This window comes from Dermacentor variabilis, chromosome 6 (assembly GCF_050947875.1).
Source record: "Dermacentor variabilis isolate Ectoservices chromosome 6, ASM5094787v1, whole genome shotgun sequence".
Lineage (NCBI taxonomy): Eukaryota > Metazoa > Arthropoda > Arachnida > Ixodida > Ixodidae > Dermacentor > Dermacentor variabilis.
In genome coordinates, this window is record NC_134573.1 from 135,706,726 (window position 1) to 135,726,472 (window position 19,747).

General features: G+C 48.0%; 1 protein-coding gene across 1 annotated transcript in view; it reads left to right on the forward strand.

The window, feature by feature from the left end:
• LOC142585274 (protein Wnt-2-like) overlaps nucleotides 1-11,351 on the forward strand; it is a 91,181-nt gene extending 79,830 nt beyond the window's left edge. Inside the window, exon 5 of the mRNA XM_075695904.1 lies at nucleotides 9,063-11,351. Coding sequence (XP_075552019.1) covers nucleotides 9,063-9,716 — 654 coding nt within the window. The 3' untranslated portion in view covers nucleotides 9,717-11,351. The remainder of the gene's footprint in view (nucleotides 1-9,062) is intronic.
• Nucleotides 11,352-19,747: the final 8,396 nt, after the last annotated feature.

Consider the following 19,747-nt stretch of genomic DNA (forward strand, 5'->3'; position numbering starts at 1 on the left):
TCTGGAATGACTCACTCTAGTACACGGAGCACAAGAAGAATCAGACAGGGCCCTCTTGCCGCATATCCAGGAACTTTTGGACCAAACCTGCCACAACCACTCAAGACCCCCGCAGAGTCTCGGATTATGAGCTGTGTTGGATATAGCTTACGATCTCTAGCTTCGCCACAGGAAGTCGTACAGGGCCGCTGAAATAACTGACAGAAGTGCCACGTAAACCAGCAATAGCTGGCCCGTTAACAACGACGACCACATGCATGGGAACAATGACAGTACGACGATGGTGCGACCGTTTGTACGTCGCTTACCCAGGACCAAATTCATGGGTCGGGACATATAGAATGTTCTTTTCTGGTGACTTCTTTGAAGGAACAAAAGGGATAAGGATAAACGTGATAACGGTAGCTGGAACATTTGCACGCAAAAGCTGGACGTCATGACAAACAAGAAAGCACGTGATAACACGAAGAGCCCGCATACACCGCGGTCAACTCCTGCACTTGACTCCTTGTTTCTTCTCCTAGCGCACAAGAATTGCTTTCGACACGGCACACGTGCTCTTATCGCCCCGGTTGCCCTCTCCCTCCCCCAGAACCTCACAAGAAAGAGGCACTTCTACTAAAGAGTATTCGCGCGAGGATCGTACTCACCCTTGCTGTCGCTTGCAAGTGGGAAGGACTCGATCGAGGTTGACACCATATACTCCAGCTTTACGACACTGACACAGGATGCTTTGTCTACCACATGCCACGGACTTGCCCAAGCCCAAAGCATATCTGAGAGTCCTTGGTCAGAGGGTATGGCCTGTGCTGTGACGGGCTCCCTGGCTTCTTTCCCGTGGGCTCAAGAGGACTCTCACCGCAAGATTATGTCGAATTTCCTACATGATGTGGGGCTGTACCCGTTCTTATATCGTTTCTTCGTACTATGCCTCAACGCGGCCTTATTGGAATTAAAGAAAAAGAGAGAGAAGGAAACTCGTCGGAATGGAGCAGAGTTCACTGAAGAGGAATATCAGGCTTTCTCAACATGACTCAGAACAAGTGTAAAGGTCTGGGACATTCGTCATTGAATCCCGCCGCCGTGGTTGTCGACATCCGAAACGGGTTCCGGCCACATAAAATTCCCGACTATGTGAGACAGCACTATCGGTTGCCTGAGCGTAAAAAAGAATGAAAGAAAAAGACTCTCGTTATCGTGTACTTGCGCAAGGTGACAGTCGATAATGACGATAGTTTCGTAGCCCCGCTATATCAGCGCCGTAAACTGTGGAATGCTCGATAAGTAATAATGTGCTCATAAAATGCGACAAACGAGGATGTCCACGCAAGAGGCTAAACGGCGTTCGACGAATTCCTTAGATGCTATCTTTCAACTGTAACTATCGAAGCGCAAACATTGCAGTGGGAAATGCCTGCGAAAAGTCAGCGCGAGCGCCCCTCAACGCGAAAGGAAAGACCAACAAAAGCAGATGCAAAGAGAAAAAAAATAATAATCGAGAGAAAGTTACGGCCCTGCATGAGTGGAGGATCATAATTTAAGCTGCTCGAGAAGGTATACAACGCGCACGCATGGGTCAACTGTAGAAAGCGCAAACTCGTGATTATCTTCTCATTATCGCCGCTTATCTTCCCACGGAGCCCCTCTTGCACTGCTCTCAAGACCCGTGGGCTTGCTTCTTCGGCGTAGCATAAATCGCCCGCCGAACCGAAGGGCCAGCGATATTTATATGCAGCACGCCACGTCGTTAATACCGCACGCGCAAGCAGCGTCTCCGCCCGGCAGATTAAACGAGAGGGCGCAATTTTGACGCTGCGTGAATAAAAAGACGCCCGTGCCCGAAGACCGCAGGAGGAGGGAAGGGTGTGTACACTCTTTCCGGCCTGTCTATGTACAAGACCTCTTCATTCTCCTTCATAACCGCCGTGTAAAAGCTGTTCGCCTACACGAGGACGCGAAATGAAGGAGTATACTTGTTTAACGCTGTCCTGCCGTGCACTTATCGGATCTTCTATAATGATCCCGTTGTGTAATATGTCCTTTCACCGTACACCCTGCAGGTGCGCGATGCAGTGCTTTACCGCACTCTGAAATTTAAGCCTTCGTTTGACGTGGGGTGTTACGTGAATGTAAATGTATACAGTCCGTTCAACTGGTAAGGTGCGCACGCGAGTGTAGTCTATCTCCGCAGTTGGTCAAGGCATCCGTTTCTCGAGCAACGCTATTGGTGCAACTGACGCTATTTACTTTCAGCAAGCCTCCAGAATCCGCCGAGCAGCTTCTACCCGCAAGAGCAGCTGGAGGCTCTACACGTTGTGTAAATCCGTGTGCTTGCGTGTTTTCGTTAGGATTGAATCGCGCTTCGACGACGTTCAATGCTCTCTCGATCTAAATTATTAAACTGGAGGGAGAGAAAGAGCGAAGGATTGAAAGAAAGGCAGTCAAGGTGAAACGTGGTCCGGCCCTTTCGCGGCTAAGGCGTAATTTGGAAAGAGGCGTAGGGCATGGTCATCAGCTAGGAAGGAACAAAGCTATCCACAATGTGCACAGACTGGCAAAGGAGCGTTCCCTGAGGTATTTAAACCATGTCGTAAAACTTAGCTCTCTTCAAGAAGCGCAATAGCAGCCGCATCTGAGCGAGTATTTGAATTTCGCAGCCAGGGTCCTAGAATTATTGTGCCACTGCGCGAGTGCCTCATGTGGTGCTATTTGGCGATGTGACGCAGTTCCTTAACGACCACCTCATTTTGGGACACGATCGTTTTAACTTGTTAAGCGCCAAACCGAAATAACCGCACCAACCATCGTGTGGCTAGTCGTACCAAGAAAGGATAGTAAAATAAACTTCTCCTAGGGGGTTTCTATTATAGATCAACATATACAACAGGTTCCAACTGCGTTCGAACAACCAACTGTCCGGTGCGACTTCCGGTGGCGGATCGAACGGTTTTGAAGCCAATGGGCATATTAGGTATGCCGCTGGACCCATGGCATAGTACACATCCAGTGGGCATAGTACATGTCCAGTTGCCCAAGTTTTTTTCTACTCGGCAACCAATGCGAGGTCACCCGACAGCCCCAGAGCTTTGGAACCTCCTCCTGTATATTGTGTTGCCATGTATATTTCTATGAGGTTATGAATAAATGTTTCTTCTTAAGGAAAACAGAAACATGGCAGCCAGTAGGAAATTGTTTATTGGGTCACATACTCAGTGGCTCAAGTTGTCTATACTCGGCAAGACAACACCCGCGAAGTTGGGAGAAGATGCAAGCAAAGCTTCAGTTTAATATTTTTCGGTACATGCTACCTGTCCATGTAAGGGGGGTGGTCATACTTCCACTGTCGTCGGCGATCCAAACAGATAAAGCGAGACAGCTGCCTTCAGCTTCTACTGTGCCCCATAATCAGAAAGTGGTTTTGGCACGTAAAACCCCATAATTTAATTTTTTTTCAGCTTCTACAATATTGAACCCTAAAACATTTTTGTTTAAAGCGAAGCTTCCTTTGGGCCTCTTCCACCCATTTTTGCGGGGTCTGGCTGTAGTGTCCCACCAACAACTTGGCTCACTAGGTAAGTACCAGTAGACGCGTGTCGCTGGGTGTATGACCGAACAGACAACTCGGGTCTCCACTGGGCATGCGCGCGTACAGACAACTCGGGACAGCGCGTATAGACAACTCGGGACACTGGTCTTGCGCAACTGGGCAAGCGGCTGCTGGCTACACGAACGTTTTTGGCCAAATACCCAGAATGGATATGTACCATGGTGTAGGTGCCCGAATAGACAAGAAGCAAGAGCAAGAGGCGAGCTGTGGAGTCGGCGATAGAAAATTCGGGCATATGGAGTACCGGCATAAGGAGAACCCAAGAAGTCGAGAACAGAAGCAGCCGAGTGTAAAAAAAAAATGAAGGGACATAAAATGAGGACAGAACATGCCTTGAGCGAAGAGCCTTGAGGTAACCAGAAGCGAAGGTTGGCGGACATTTCAGTAGATATCAAAGAAAGGTTCGCTAGTTCACACAAATGCATGGTATACGTGCCGACTTTTTTTTTTCAGTTTTGTCCTATACAGGACTCCTCTCTCACGTGATAAGTGGCGTTCAGAGGTAGCAATTGTCGAAAGTTTTTGCAAGGCTATAGGTACGCCTGCATAGTAAGCAAAAGCTTCGCCTCTTTCGCGATCTTTCTTAGAAACAGGCTTGAATTCATGCCGCAGCCAGGGCTCTGCTGCAGTGTTCGCGCTTAAAATGTGCAAGACTTCACGCTCCTCCGAAGATTAGAAGTCGCTTTTATTTGGAGGCGGTTAAAGAGGAGTACTTAGTTGGTTAAAAATAAATTGATTGCAATTTTGTTTCCTTCTTAAATTGTTGTTGATACGATCTCCAGGAACGCTGCTTTACGCATCATGCGCGTTTTTTTTCTTTTTTCCTGCGTTTTAGAACTTTGTTCTTTGGCGTACGAGGCATTCTGCATAACCTTTCGTTCGCCCACCTCATACCAGATACCCAAATTCATTACAGTTCAGGAGTCTCAAGTTTTCGTCCACTCTTATCGCCCTCTGGAGATCTTCGGGGAGCCTTGTTTATAACCAGAGCTCCCGATCGCTGTAAGGGAGGAGTACGTTGGCAAGACGCCTATCGATTACGGATTCCGCAGCCTTTGAGCACAATTTCCGCGAGACCGGCAGACTCTTTTGTAGGGTTGCCTCGCTTTCGCTCATAATAATAAATACATCGAAGAACCGCCTACAGATGCGCACGTTTCTCAAGCAATTGCCCGCGCTTCAATGCACCGTCCTCCTTTCTTTCTTTTAATAGCCAGCAATTATGTAGACTGCGACGACGAGAGGCTTTGTTGCTCAGCTCGCGGTTCACCCGCGGGCAATAAGCAGCCGTCCGCATTTGCTCGTTCTCCTTAAGCGAAGGCAGCGTCGATTTATGGATGCGAACTGACCGCAATAAATACGGCGACCACCGGTGCGAAGCAGCGACCGTAAATCTTGCCCGGGACCCCCGTCTATGTAGTCTAGCGGCGGTGATAAAGTTATCTCGGGACCGGGCGACGGGCACACGAAAGACTCGCGGCGTTTGTGGAGGACGCAACAGGTGGCGCCACTGGTATGAAATATGGCGGACACCGGGTGTGTTGGAAAAGCGGGGTGAAATGGAGGGGAACCCTCCGCGTATAAACCTCGGTTTACCATTGTCGTCGCCGGAATGGGATAGAACGCTGGCCGCCCTTTCGCGGCATTCTTGACCGAGGCTTTCGGCTTCGCGGACCCGAAAAAAAAAAAAAGAGAGATGAATGTCGACAGGTCACGCATTCGTTTCCGCCAGCGCTGACTTCCCGGGGCAATCACGGCTGCGACGGAATGCGCGGGAATGCATTAATCGAGCCTAATGCCAAGCTGTCAAGTTGGTCTTCGAAGAGAGCGCAGACCGCACCAGCCGCCAGTTCACTTTGTGTATACAGTGGAGAGCAGCACTGCTCGGGAACCAGCGACGATGTTAAGTCTATTGGCCGTTGTTCAGTGGCGACTGTGGAGGTTGTGTCTTTCTTTTCATTATTGTTTTTTCTATGGGATTAAAGGAAGACACCGGCGCATTGCCATGACGGATGGTTACACCTTTCTCTTGAAAAAAAAAAAAGGAAAATGGTACATTGCTGTCAACAAGCTTAACAGACAGTTTCAGAGTGGATTAGAATAATCCATTCGCCACGAATGCATGCACGCGGAGGTTAAACTATAGTATCTTGAATGTAAGCACCTTTTCGCTGATCTTATACTCCGACCGCTAACTCAAACGCTTTCTGTCAAATGGAAAACACCTTTCACGTTCCTCTGATGTTACGTGACAGTCCCATCACCTTTCTCTCCAAAACAGCGGCAGGTATTGCATTTGTTTTTTCCAGTGACCGCTTTCTTCTTTTTTCTTTTTTGCATTTTCCTTATAGTCCTGGCAGACCCTCCCCCACTTAAGCGAATGAGCCATCCTGGCAAAATAATTCATTCATTCATTCATTCATTCACTTTTCACCTGCACCTTTCTGAAATTTGAAATTCACCTTTTTAAAAAGTAATATCCAAAGCTTGCTTCACGTTGAAAAAAGATCTCAATTTCTCGCCATCCTTTCGCCATATAATGATACGGTGAAACACATATATAAACATATTGTGAAACATATGGTGGAAAAACATAAGCATGTTCTTGATAAAATACTTTCTTCTTTCTCCTACCTTCTAGAATCTATCGATACTGTTGCACCTCCCTACGCACAGTAGCATGTCAGTAGTCGTAGGCTGCAAAAAAAAAAAAAAAAAAAACACGACAAAAATCTTTGCCTTTCAATAAAACCCTCTCTTCCTCTCTCTGGCTGTCCACAGACACGCCGTCGTGGTAAGCGCTCATATAATGTGTTAAGTGTTGCTAACTTTTCCAACATCTTTGTTAAGTATCAATTATAACACAATGATAAGTCCTGGCAGATCAGTTCTGCGCGAGGCGGAGGAATTTTCATGAAAGGGAGAGTTATAAAAGACAATAACCTCACAGGACGGTGACAACTTTTCCTTTTTATGAAACTTCTACCACCTTGCTGATTTCTCCAGAAGCGATCTGGCCACAGCCAGTGTCCCTCTACTTAAAGTAGTCAATTAATTCAGCCTCGCAATGCGATCGACTGCTAGCCAGCTGGATAGCTCTGATGAGGCTCCGGAAAGGCGTTGGTTTAGAGTTCGATACCCAGGCCAGCACGAGTTTTCTTCAACTGCGAAGCTATATTGCTGAGTTGTGTGTTCCTTTTGTTGCTTAGTTCTCATCTCGGGGGCACGGGGGGGGGGGGGGGGGGGAATGACAACTTTCCCTTTCACAACCCTAAAATCCTGATCTACACCCAATTTACGTTGTATCCGTAACACATCGCCGGGCTTCCCGTCAACGAACTCGGGTCTTCCCTGTCAATTATCGTTTCAGTCGCGTCCTTGCATTTCAATTGAAGATACCGCCGACAACTTTCTCTTCTTTTTTCTTTCTTTAGCCGTCTATCGGCCGCAGTGCCGAAAATCAGGCGCCGGTCTAATCATACGCCGTCTGACTTGGTCAGACGGGACTGGCCAGTTCGTCGCGGTGCGGACTGCGACAGCAGTCGGTGGTCCTCGCCACAAAAAAAAAAAAAAAAGAAAATCAGGGCCTCCCTCTTTATTTGCCGGCGGCCCAGCACGCATTCTTGCAGCACGCCGAGGCCCGAATTCTATGCCTCCCCCAGCCTCCACCCTTTTTATTTCACTTGGCTTCCAACAACAGCCACCTCGACGGCCGTCCGGGCTCGTCGGATCGCTCATCTTGCTCGGCGGGGAGTAATGTTTTTATTTATTTTTTTTTTTTTTTTTTTTTTTGCGTGTGCGGAGGATGGCGGCGGACTTCTTCGTCGGGGGGGCCACCGCCGCCGTAGTATTGCCCACGCATCGCCATCAACTCGTGCTCGCTGGGCCGCGCCGGCGAACGCGTGCCTGGTGTGTGCGCTCGTGGATGAGTAACGCCGCCCCGCCGCCGCCCTAGTCACGGGCGAGCTCTGTGTGTGCCTCTTCTTTACTGCCGCTTTTCGTCTTCGTGACCCTTTCTTTTTTTCTTTCCTTCTTTCCCTTCTTTCTTTCGTTCTTTCTTTCATTTACTTTTTCCGCTTCTTTCTCCATTGTTCAACGAGTAATGTATTTCACGAACGCATTTGACTCTGCAGGGCAGACTGACATCTGCGACGTCTTTCGGCGTTTTTCGGTAGCTGGAGAATAACAAACGACGAGGGGGCCGCTGAGAAACGTGGATGGAGGCATCAAGATGGACGATGGGGTTTCCTGGGCCGGTTAACGTCTTCGAGCTAACTTAAACGTGTTCGTTTTGCGGGACGCACGGGGAGGACGAGATCACTAACGCGCTCGGGGCTGACTCATTATTCTAGGAGCTTCCTTACGCATCCGTTTAGGAGCTGTCCTACCCGAAACCGCGGTGGTCACGTGTCTTCGAGAATGGAGTACTCTTCTTCCACGTATTCCCGACGACCGCGTTCGCCGCTTTACGCTGCTCCCTTCGAGGCAGTTTTGTGGATCCTGATGACATGCGGAGTGCAACCGTCCTTGGCGTCCTTGTTTCGAATTCCCGTTACCATCGTTAAGGTGGCAACGGGATGGTAACGCAACGACCATGCCCTTGAATTTACAGGAATAATCTAGAGCATTGCAACTAGTTATACCAGCCCGAATAAAGCCGCGCTTTATTCGCACAGACTTTAGACTTCTACAAGGAACTGGCACGCGTATTCGAACTTTTGACCGTCGCGTACTATTATGCGCCATGTAATGAAGGACTGTGCACAAGCCCCTTATTTCTCGTAGAAGATTAATGCCATATCCAGATTATGCAGTTTTGTCTGTGTTAACATGGACAACATCCCAAGAGGTTAATTATCTGGAGAGAGCGACGACCGACACGACGGTAAGCGCCGTGCTGCAGAGCGCAGTACATAAAGTAGCGACGACATGCGCATGTGCACAGAGCATACTATCGTACGAGCATCGGGAGCTATAGGCTCTTCTGGGGAGCTTCACATAGTAAGCTGCTTACCTGCTTCTGACAATAAACGAGATGCGCACACTTGCTCCTGCGCTGACGATGGTTACAATAAGCAGTCGCAAACAATATATTTGCTGGTATTTAAACAACAAAGGTTGTGACGGATGCATTGAAGTAGCCTAGCAGGCGGTGCTCGAACACCAGGGCGCTCTGCGCTCATTCGCCTATGCCTCGCTATATTTTTTCAAGCGTGCTTCGTGACACGGCGTCGATTGACGTGTCGGTCTACGCTTCCGTGAGATTAATATATGGGAGAGTTTGTATACGTCGCGGCTCAGTCAAATTCACGCAAGCAAAGTCCGACTAACCGTCTTCTCGTGCCGATTAGGACGTTTCGCCACGTGAAACGAAGACGGTCACTTGTTTCGTTCGCATATACAAACGTCAATTTTGTTCCTCGGCGACCACGTTCGCCACATTGACTCGTTTCAGGCCGTCAAGTTCACCCTGCTGACGGAGTGCAAGTGTCACGGCGTCTCCGGCTCCTGCTCGCTGAAGACCTGCTGGAAGCGGCTACCCCCGTTCAGTCACGTCGGCGACTACCTGGTCGAGCGGTACCGGCGCGCCAAGCGGACGCTGCCTTACTACGGTCGCTCCCGAGCGGCGCTGGACCCGAACCGGCGCAGGCCGGTGCACCTGAAGCTGCACGAGAAGCACTTGCGACCGCCAGCGGCGACGGCGACTCCGCCGGGCAGCAAGAAGAAGAAGAAAAAGAAGGCGTCCTCTTCGAACAGGCGGGCCTCGTCATCGTCGGCGAACGTCTTCTTCGCGGACGAGCCGCCGGACTCGTACGAGCTGCCCTGGGCCGACGTCGTGGTCCGGCCCAAGCCGCGCGACCTGGTGTTCCTGGAGGACTCGCCCAACTACTGCGTGCGTGACCTGGAGCGTGGCTCGGCCGGCACCGCGGGTCGCTTCTGCAACCGAACCTCGACGGGCCCCGACAGCTGCCGCTTCCTGTGCTGCGGTCGCGGCTTCGAGACGCACTACCGAACCAGGACTCAGCAGTGCCACTGCAAGTTCCACTGGTGCTGCTTCGTGCGGTGTCAGACGTGCGCGGAGAAAGTGCGCGAGAACGTCTGCAAGTGACGCACTCCGTGCCGTTGTTTCGTGAACGATAGAAACTACAAGCTTGTGACCGGTGCCGGCTGTATACATCGAGCTGATAGAGGAGGAGCTTCTTTTACCTGCACTGCCTGATGCGAGCAAGTAGCAAAACATGCAGGCCAGCCCGCATATCGTGCAGTCAGCGCAGTATACGACTCTGCTAACTTGTAGGCAGGATACGGCACTACAGCGAGAAATGCGACATGTCATCGTCTGAAACTTGAGGGTTGTGTACAGTGAAGACCTGCTTTCAGTGACGTGAACACTTGTTTGTTCTGGGTCCAGTTTTTATCTGTGCTTTCGAAGAATTGTGAACGCTGAGCTTTATGTACGCGTCATTTGTAAGTTCAGGATCATTTTTGCCTGAGGCATCACTCGCTTAAGTCGGCTGTCGCTGCATTCAGACCTAGGATCTCTACTTCCCAACATTCCCATGTCAGCCGTCTCGGTGTTTTGGTACACAACTCTCGATCTACGTGAGTGTAGGTAACGCGGCCGTTGGTTTTCTAGTTACGCCCAGGGACAGTGATAATCCATCTGTGGGCGAGATTATCGTAGACATTTAAGAACTTAGTAGCCTACATTTATCACAGTAGAGTCGCTCGGAGTGACGACTCTGAACGGTGTCACGTAGACAGGTAATAACACCTATGGGTGGTCGTCGCACTCATAAGTTAGAGCTCCACTATTTTAGGCATTTCGTTTATAATTGTTTTCTTGCTACGCATTGCAGAAAAGACGCATCGCCTGCGAGCCTTTCCTGCCCCTGCTGCCATTTTCACTGCTTGAATGACGCTGGGAACTCACTCCAGCTCTGCACGAGTAGGATTGCTCCTGTGGTACAGACCATCCCAGTCTGCTTACACGTTCTGTGCAGGCAGCGACGTAGTGTACCTACTGAGACGTCGCCGATGTGCGTAGTCGTCATTCTATTACAGAAGAGCCATTTTAGATGTGATATTTGTTGTGTTTACTTTGTCTGCCGCAAGTGGCAATGGCTGAGAGACGAGGCGGCAATTTCGAAGCGCTTTTGCACCACTCAACGACGGTCTCCCCAATTGAACTAAGGGGCTAAGTAAACGTTTCTTAATTGACTCCTCATTGCGCTGTTCGCATATTTAGTCGGGCGTGACTGCCGCGGTGTCAAAGGCGGGCACAGCGTCGTGTTCTGCAAGGACATTTTGGCATTTTGCGCTGGAAGTTAGGGCCACAAGATAAGTTGTGGACACGTGTCGACCAAGATCACCATGGAGCGCCGTTCTGATGCTTCGAAAGTCCCGCCGAAGGCCACGTATAGCTAGGAAAATGCAATTCTTAATAGCACAACGCAGACGTTATATCTTCACGCGTACGTGCGCGATAACAAAAATAAGCGCTACGGCATTACTGTTCCTTCTAAAGATCTATTTTTTTTCTGCAGAATGATCCATGAAACTAAAACGTTTTGAGCTCTGCAGAGTGCAATAGCTATTATACAGTTAATATATTCAAGATACTTATTCTTATTGTTCATTAGAATATAACTTACCCCACTGTACAAAGATACTGTTGTTTGAAGCTCTGTATAAGGTCATCATGTGACCACCACGGTTAAATAAACATGCTTTCTGGCCTCTCGTTGGTGAGATTTGCCGATCGGTAGATTTTAATTGAAAGGATAATCGTCGGCTCCAGGCCCCGAAGCAGGAGTAAGTTAAGATACGTACGCTTTATATGTTGCAAACGTAGGCCGGTGGAAACTGTCGCCAGCATCGCTTTATTCTCCTTGTTATATCGACACCAGTGCAGGTGATAAAACAAACAAGAAACCAATGTGTACAGTCAGTGTATAGCCAAAGTCATGTACTGCCAACAGCAAGTTTTTGTACCTTTATTAATATAACTCATATTATGGAGGACTGAACGTATGTGGGCTCTCCACGGTCTCTCGCTGGTGGGGCTTTGTTTTTTTTTCTATTACATGCGAAGGCAGTACCAGTCGCTGAAGAATGTTTCACGTCGACGTCGGGGGCTCTCGCTCTCAATTAATGTGACAGCGGTGCATAGCCCTTTCTTTTCTTTTTTTTTTTGCAAGAGAAAAGAAAGCTACTGGAAAGAATTTTGGCCCAAATGTTTACGGGGTGCCTGCAAGTATATGTGGCGGCTCCTGAAAGCGCGGGGATGGTGGGTTTACCGCGTGGATTTGCCTCAACTTTGTCCTTCTGTCTTCACACGCGACTTCGTGACTTTGCAAAACGATAACTTTTTCTCTTTTTCTTTTTGCGACAAAATATTGCGTTTTAAATTGAAGAATTCGCGATGAATGCGTACTTGTGCCCAAACTTGTGGCTCGCATCACCTTACAAAAAAGTGGGTCTTGTTGGAGATTTAGAAATATAAGGCGTAATAAACGAAGGCAAAAAAAAAAAAAAAACTTAATTATGAAGCCATATGCACGAAGGTTCGATAAATTCCGTGTTCTACTCACAGTTGCCGTGGTTGATGAACGGTCGTAGTGGGACACCTCCCTGTAATAAATTGCGTTAGAAACGGTACGTTACACGCGTGCCCGAGCAGCACCGTCGCGCAAGTGACCCCTAGCGTGAGGGAGACGAAACAAATAAGCCAGGGCGTTCTCGCAGTGCGACGCGCACCGTGTGGGTTTTGCCCTGAAGATGTTTGCAACGCAATTGGCAACCAAATCAAACTAAAAAAAAATGGGGGGGGGGGGGGGCGAGGGGAAGAGCGATACTGTATAACCCACCGTGAGTATACGCTGAACGTGCCTCGGTGCATCACGATGTTCAAACTAACGATGGTGTCAGCGGGAAATTTAATGACATAGCAAAAGCAGTCAATTCAGTTATCGTCCTTCTCGGAATGACCCTCCGTGAGCTGGTACACTGCAAACTTCATTTAGCTGAAATGTGTCACGATGGTTTGTTGTGCAAAATGCGAGTCATATTTTAATAATATTTGGGGTTTTACGCGCCAAAACCACTTTCTGATTATGAGGCACGCCGTAGTGGAGGATTCCGGAAATTTTGACCACCTGGGGTTCTTTAACGTGCACCTAAATCTAAGCACACGGGTGTTTTCGCATTTCGCCCCCATCGAAATGCGGCCGCCGTGGCCGGGATTCGATCCCGCGACCTCGTGCTCAGCAGCCCAACACCATAGCCACTGAGCAACCACGGCGGGTAAGAGTCATATTTTCGAGAAGTGACAGCCGTCGAGGCCAACTCGTATGCTAGTATACCAAAGTATGTCGACCCAGAATCCTATAAGGAAAAAAAAACATTGAAATTTTTTTTCTGACCTCCTTGATGTCGACAATCCGTTACCACGTTATACGAGACGTGAAGCGAACTTCTCTTGCTCGTAATGCGAGCTGTGGCTTTGAGAACGTTATATATATCGGACAACTTTCTGTTGCAATTAGTGTGAAAGCGACAAGAGGGGCGCGCAGCTTCCACACATGTGTTATTGCGCCGAGCATTCCGGCAGCGTTTGTCAGTGCTTTCGGTTTGTTGAACAAAATACTGAATCGGCGTATACCTTCCAAGTGCAGCTGTTTCGGATTAAAATGTGCAAGAAAAATGGGGTCAAAAAATTCCGACTTAACACTCAGTGCTGTTCTCTGCATTATTGCAATTGCTGTTGCAAATCAGGCTTTTATGTTGTTTTTTGTCTGATTTGTTGCTTGTTCTTGAGCTACAACTAACGCTGATGAGACCGGTGGGGCTTCTTTCAGGACCATTCTTGCGAGGGCTTCGCCTCCTTAAAGCTTTCCTTTCATTTGCATACAAACTTGGTCGCGACTTGCCCTAGGCCAGCAATGGGCTCCTGGCCTCTCTAGACGACCAAGAAGACCTCGCCGTGTAGAAGGTGAGAAAGCGTGCTTCAATCAATGCGAGAATATGCACGTTTGGGCCATCAAGAATTCACAAACTACACTCTAACATATCAGGAGCCATTGATGTACGCTGGCTGTGGTAAGTACCAACGACTGCGCTTACTTTGCTTTATGCCTCATCGAGACGGAGGTGTTCTGGCCTGGGAACGTTTTCCACACTCAACACGTACACCAGATGTGGAGTGTAGACAAAGTAGCCGCGGAAAAGAGAACGTATGCGTCTTAAAACTCTACTGCTGGGGTTTTATGCGTCAGAACCACAATCTGATTATGGGGCACATCGTAGTGTGGAACTCTAGATTGATTGTGACCAATCGGTGTTCTTTAACGTGAACCTAAATGTAACTAATTACACGAGCTAGATGTCTTGCTAAGAGATGGAAAGCGAGAGAGAGAAAGAAACGTTCATAGTTGACTAGAGACGCCAGCCATAGTGATAGGTTACTACATACGTAATTGGTAATTCAGGATGAAAGAGTCTGAGTGAAATAAAACACCACACATGCATGCACTCATGCAAAGACTCGCCCGATATGCACGAGCACGCAAGTTATGTAAGCGGTTTCCTTACAGAGCCACGCATTTCGCAAGAACGCTATGAAGGACTTTAGTGGCGACCAAAGAATGGCCAGGGCGCCGACACGGTCGAAAAACGTCCCGCACTCCAATAGGCGTGTTGCATCCAATGCTTAAAGTGTTCTTTCAGACAATCATTAACATCGCAAAAATACCTGCGAACACGTATTACGTGGTTAGAATCTTCGTCAACAGCATAAGTAGGTATGCTTCTTAGTTGCGTCCCTCGAGAATGTGTAGTCGCCAAGTGCTCGTCATAAAAATGTGTTCAATGAAATCGATTATCTATAGCTGTAACGGCTCAAAACGCCTTTTCTTCCGAATTACCTGGCATGCACTGAAGCGCAGATTTAATGCTAACGCATATACAACGCTCCGCGGACCCGTTTCCTGGAGGAGGAGGCTATGGACAACAGGCGTGCGTTTCTTGGAAGAAGCATTTTTTTTTTCGCCCTTAATAACCATTCTTCTCGTGCTAGCTCGTATCGACATGGGACGCAATGTCTTCCTCCCTATACACTCCGCCATTACTGAAAGAGGCGACGCGTTCCGGTTATGTGGGCATGAAAACAACAAACAACTCCACAAGACACGCTGTTCGAGCGCTACATAGCCATTAGCCACAAATCGCAAGTAAGTACGGATGGTACGGTGAGTAACAGGCGTTGCGGAAAGGAGGCGCAGAGCCGGAACTCTCTGTTCATATAAGTACTCCGCGCGATGCAATAAGAGCGACGGTATTTATGGCGGTATCGATTAGGTAATTAACCGGGGTCGCTGTTACGATGGCTGTAAGCAAGTATCTCGAGTCGTTTATGGCAGGACGGCACGAAAACCCGCTATGCAGCATCCCGACCGAGCTTGAATCTCACGGAAAGAACGGCGATGCTGCGCTTAATTTGATGAGCGTTCCTAATGCGCGATGGAGTCGGCGTTGTTTTGTACTTCTGTGTGTTAAGTAATGACATCTGCGAGTGCTTTTATGCTGGCTCCACGGATGGTTTCTGCAGCGTTTAGGATAACGCGGGTCAAGCGCCGATGGCCGAGTTAGCGAACGCTGGTAACACTGTACGAGGATTTGAGGGTGTGCATTGACCTTACCGGTCGGCGTTGCCTTTGCCGAACTCGAGGTGTTCTTGAGTAGTGTTTCTTGTAGAGAACTTCGTAATATCCTTCGCTAGCTAATATTCTTCTTTATTTATTTACTTACTTACTTACTTGAGTTACCTTCAGTTTCAAGAAGAATATTATTGGGACTGCGTACATATGGGGAAAACATATATAGCAAATGCTTTCTTAACGTCCTGCAGCAACAATTTTGGCTAGAGCATTGCAAAAAGATGGGTGTGATTGACAGACGAGATAATTGGTTCCTGTAAGTCTGCTCGAGTCCTGAAAGTTATGGTTAACAAAAGATTGCGAGGACATGTTCTCCTGGCTTTCGTTTAACGTAGGCTTCTTCGCCGAACGCACGCTGTAAAACCGAGAGAAAATATGCTACAGCGATATAGGCAATATCCTACAGCATGCCGCTTCTCTTCTCCAAAATGTCCGAAAAGTTAGTGAAAAATGATGTCTTGACTGCAACGAGCAAAGCCTTTAGAGAAAGAAGCAAGCTCATTAGAACGCCAAGGTCATCGAACCAAGGGGGCATATACCAGGGGCGTTGGAAGTGCCTACAGGAGTTCGGAAGAAGTCGGGATCGGTCACTGCCCTCCACTGAGCAACCTCGCCCAGTGTCTGGGGCGGCAGTCGTACCGAAGTTGATAGGATAACGGCGAATATCATCCCCGCTTCTTTCCGAGGCCATTGAACCCCCCTTTTTTTTTAAAGCACCTCTAGTCGCGCCCGTTGCTGGTTTTCAGCGGGCAGGGACACATGCTTCCATTTTGGCGAAAGCTACGTAAACGAATGCTCGGGAAGCGGAATAGCGGATTTTTTTTTTCTTTTAAGTTAAGCCAGAAAAAACGCTTCCGCACGCCGTGGACATGCTGCACGCCCAGCAGTGCCGCAGTGGGAAAAACAGAAAAAGAAAATGCAGAAGTCAAATTTCACGACTCAAGCCCCGCGGCGCTCCACATGGACCACCCGGTCTTCTCGCGATCACTGTGCCCGCGGATCGCTGGCGCGGCAGGATTCCTGTAGCGGCCGCAAGTGTCGCGTGCTGCTTCCCCGGTGCGAACAGGAAAGGCACTCCCTCATTACAAGCCGCGCCGCACGTTTGTCAATATGTCACCCCCTGCTGGGCGGAGAGTATGCAACAGCACCTCCACACTCGTTAATTCTGGCCGCCTGCACCGCCGGCTAAATGCCACGAAAGAGCTTTAGGCAGTAGAAAGACCACTGCTGATGGTTACAAAAAAGAAAGAAAAAGAAACCGGAAGAGCTGATCTCATGATTACTGTCGATGGTAACGCGCTTACCATTGAAGCAATACAGCGAGACAACGTATTACCACCGTCGAAACGCCTTGTGTGCATACGGGCGCGTACTGCAGCTTGGCTACTCTCTCGCGCTTCCTTTGTGGACACGCTGCGCCACATAGCGGCACCGCCGCGAAGCCGTGCGCGTGCCCTCCGAAATGCATGGAGCGCCGGTGCGCACAGTTGAGAAACACACCACGTGGAAGCCGGGCTCTTTCACTTCTTTCTGGCCGCAATACCCGCAGTATTCGTGGCAGAGCTAGTTAGTTCGCGTGAGAGGCGTTCACTGAAAAGCGGCGCACACCTAGTCCACTTGTGGCGCAGCTTGATAACGCGTCGGGCTGCTGTCACCGAGGAAAGCATGTGAAGGGGGCTTCGATTCTGCCTGCGGCAGGTGGAAAATTTCGAAGGTTTTGTCTACTGGTACGCGTCTGCTGGTCGAAGTCTTCCGTCGCAATAATCGTCTGGTTAAGGTTCGCCAGGGCTCATCTCCCGCTGCTACTGTGCACTCATTCCCAATGCAGCCCACGCAACGCCATCCACCGGCGTAAAAGTAAAGTCCATGCTCGGTGTGGGTGAGATTCTACCCCCGAGCACGAGAGACATCAAATAGTTTTTTTTTTTCGTTATAGAGTGGCACGTTCCCAATGGCAATTACCTAGTTACCGAGTTGGCGACAAATACGTTCACAGAAGAGCTGGACGCATCTACTGGCACATTACCCCGGGATCGCGAAACTGCAAAAGCGCACAAAGACTAGTACGAAGAGAGAAGACAGGACAAGGCGCTTATACTCGCAAAGAAATATTTCTTAAAAAAAAAAACTTGTCAGCACACGATGAAATCGAACTTTCCCAACCAGATCGACAAGCTAGAACAACCTGGTTATTCTCAAAATGTCATTAAATCTGTTTGTGCTAACACTTTGAAAGAACTGAAAGCCGAAGAAGACAGTCAGAGCGCCCAGGGTATCGTCGTAAAAAGAATAAAATAGCCGTCTTTCCCTATCTACGTAGAACATCGCACGAATTAAAACATATAGGCAGTAGACATAATGGTGAGGTTCTTTTTTCAATAACAAACAAACTTCAGACAATTTATTCGCGTATTCGCAGGAAGCCATCGCAATATAGTAATAAGCACACCCAAAAAATTGTAGATTGCGCAGTGGGCATAGTGTATATGATCTCGTTCAGGTGCGATAAGGTTTACGTAGGCCAGTCTGGGCGCTGCGTCAACGTGCGACTAAGGGAACGCCTGGCGGGGCACGATTCACTCGGAGCGACACATCTAGCCGCCCACCGCAGGGAATGTGGTTGCTGCATGTCCTGTTTTGAAAGACACTCACATTATCTACAAGAGCAACGACCAGCTAACCGATGGAATGGCACAGGACTGCCGCATAAAGAAAAAAGGAGTTAACTGCTTCAGCCACCCTTCGATCTTGCAGCATGAAAAGAAATTTGAGTTTCTTAGTAGTTAGATTTTCTTCAATTTCAACGTTGACGTTGAAAGCTTTGAGCTGTGATCCTTGACACGCATGCGCAGGCCCCCTATTCCTTCTTTGCGCGCATATATTTGTTTCCTTTCAATAAAATTTACCAGTTCTGTGTAAGCGCCTCGTCCGGTTTTCTCTCATAGTACTTGTCTTTGTGTATAGATAGATAGATAGATAGATAGATAGATAGATAGATAGATAGATAGATAGATAGATAGATAGATAGATAGATAGATAGATAGATAGATAGATAGATAGATAGATAGATAGATAGATAGATAGATAGATAGATAGATAGATAGATAGATAGATAGATAGATAGATAGATAGATAGATAGATAGATAGATAGATAGATAGATAGATAGATAGATAGATAGATAGATAGATAGATAGATTTAGACCCCAGGATGTGCGTGAAGGTGGTCAGGGAGAACTATCTGGTAAACAAACTGAAATGAATTGAAAGTACTCTGAATATACTAATCATTTAATACAGAGGTAGTGCTGAAAAACCGTATGGTGAACGAAGGAGCGCAGACATAATTTCGCGTGACTGACTGTATGTAAGTGGCTACAGCGCAGAAACGAAGGACTAACAGCAGGGACAGACGCAAGCGGTTGTGTCTGTCCCTGTTGTTCGTCCTTCAGCTGTTTGCGTGCTGCAGTTGCTTTCATTATGAATTGCCTACCAGCCTGTTCTTTATATCTTGATTGTGTCTATTCAGTAATAAACTGGCCGGTATATCCAATGAGGGGAGACATACATACATACATACATACATACATACATACATACATACATACATACATACATACATACATACATACATACATACATACATACATACATACATACATACATACATACATACATACATACATACATACATACGAAGTACAGTTTGAGGCAGAAAGGGAGTTTTTTCTTCTCCCCCCTTCTTTTTTTGCTGGTGCAGATACGTCTGCAGTGACGTACAACTAACCAGCGCACCTTATTTCTAAAAAAATGATAGTCATACACCTAGCAGATCCCTTTTTAGTCTCTGGATAAGCACGCACATGAATATTTCTTACGACACCAAGCGCGTCCTTAATGAATTGCACTTTATTCATACGAAGTTTCATATACATACAGCTTACAGATCTGGATTGACGTGCTGTCGATTACTTCTCGAAGTTTCAAAACGCGAGCTGTGGGGTTAGAACTTTTGTTGACCAGGTGGGGTGTATGCTTGAAATTCCGTTTGATGCTTCAGGTGCAACGTCGTGGAAGCTAAAGCGAATTGTTACGTTGTTTGTACCGCGAACAGAAAATGATGGGTCACATATGTCCGGAAAAAATACACATCAAATAATCGGAGTTGTTATTAGCACCGTACGTTAGAATGGGAATGCACTAGCGAGTTGTTGCACAGATGGAGCCTGATAAGCAAGCGTATGATTACACCACCCTGTGGCCATGTACCAATTTGTATTCGACGTTGCTTTGGTTATGGTTGCGTCACTGCTGGTGACGCAACCATAACAGGCTAAGTTGAACTGTTACACACGAAGAGAAAATTTCGGCCTATTCAACTTCCGCAGCCATGGCCTTCGCCAGACATTTGCAAGGAAAGAATA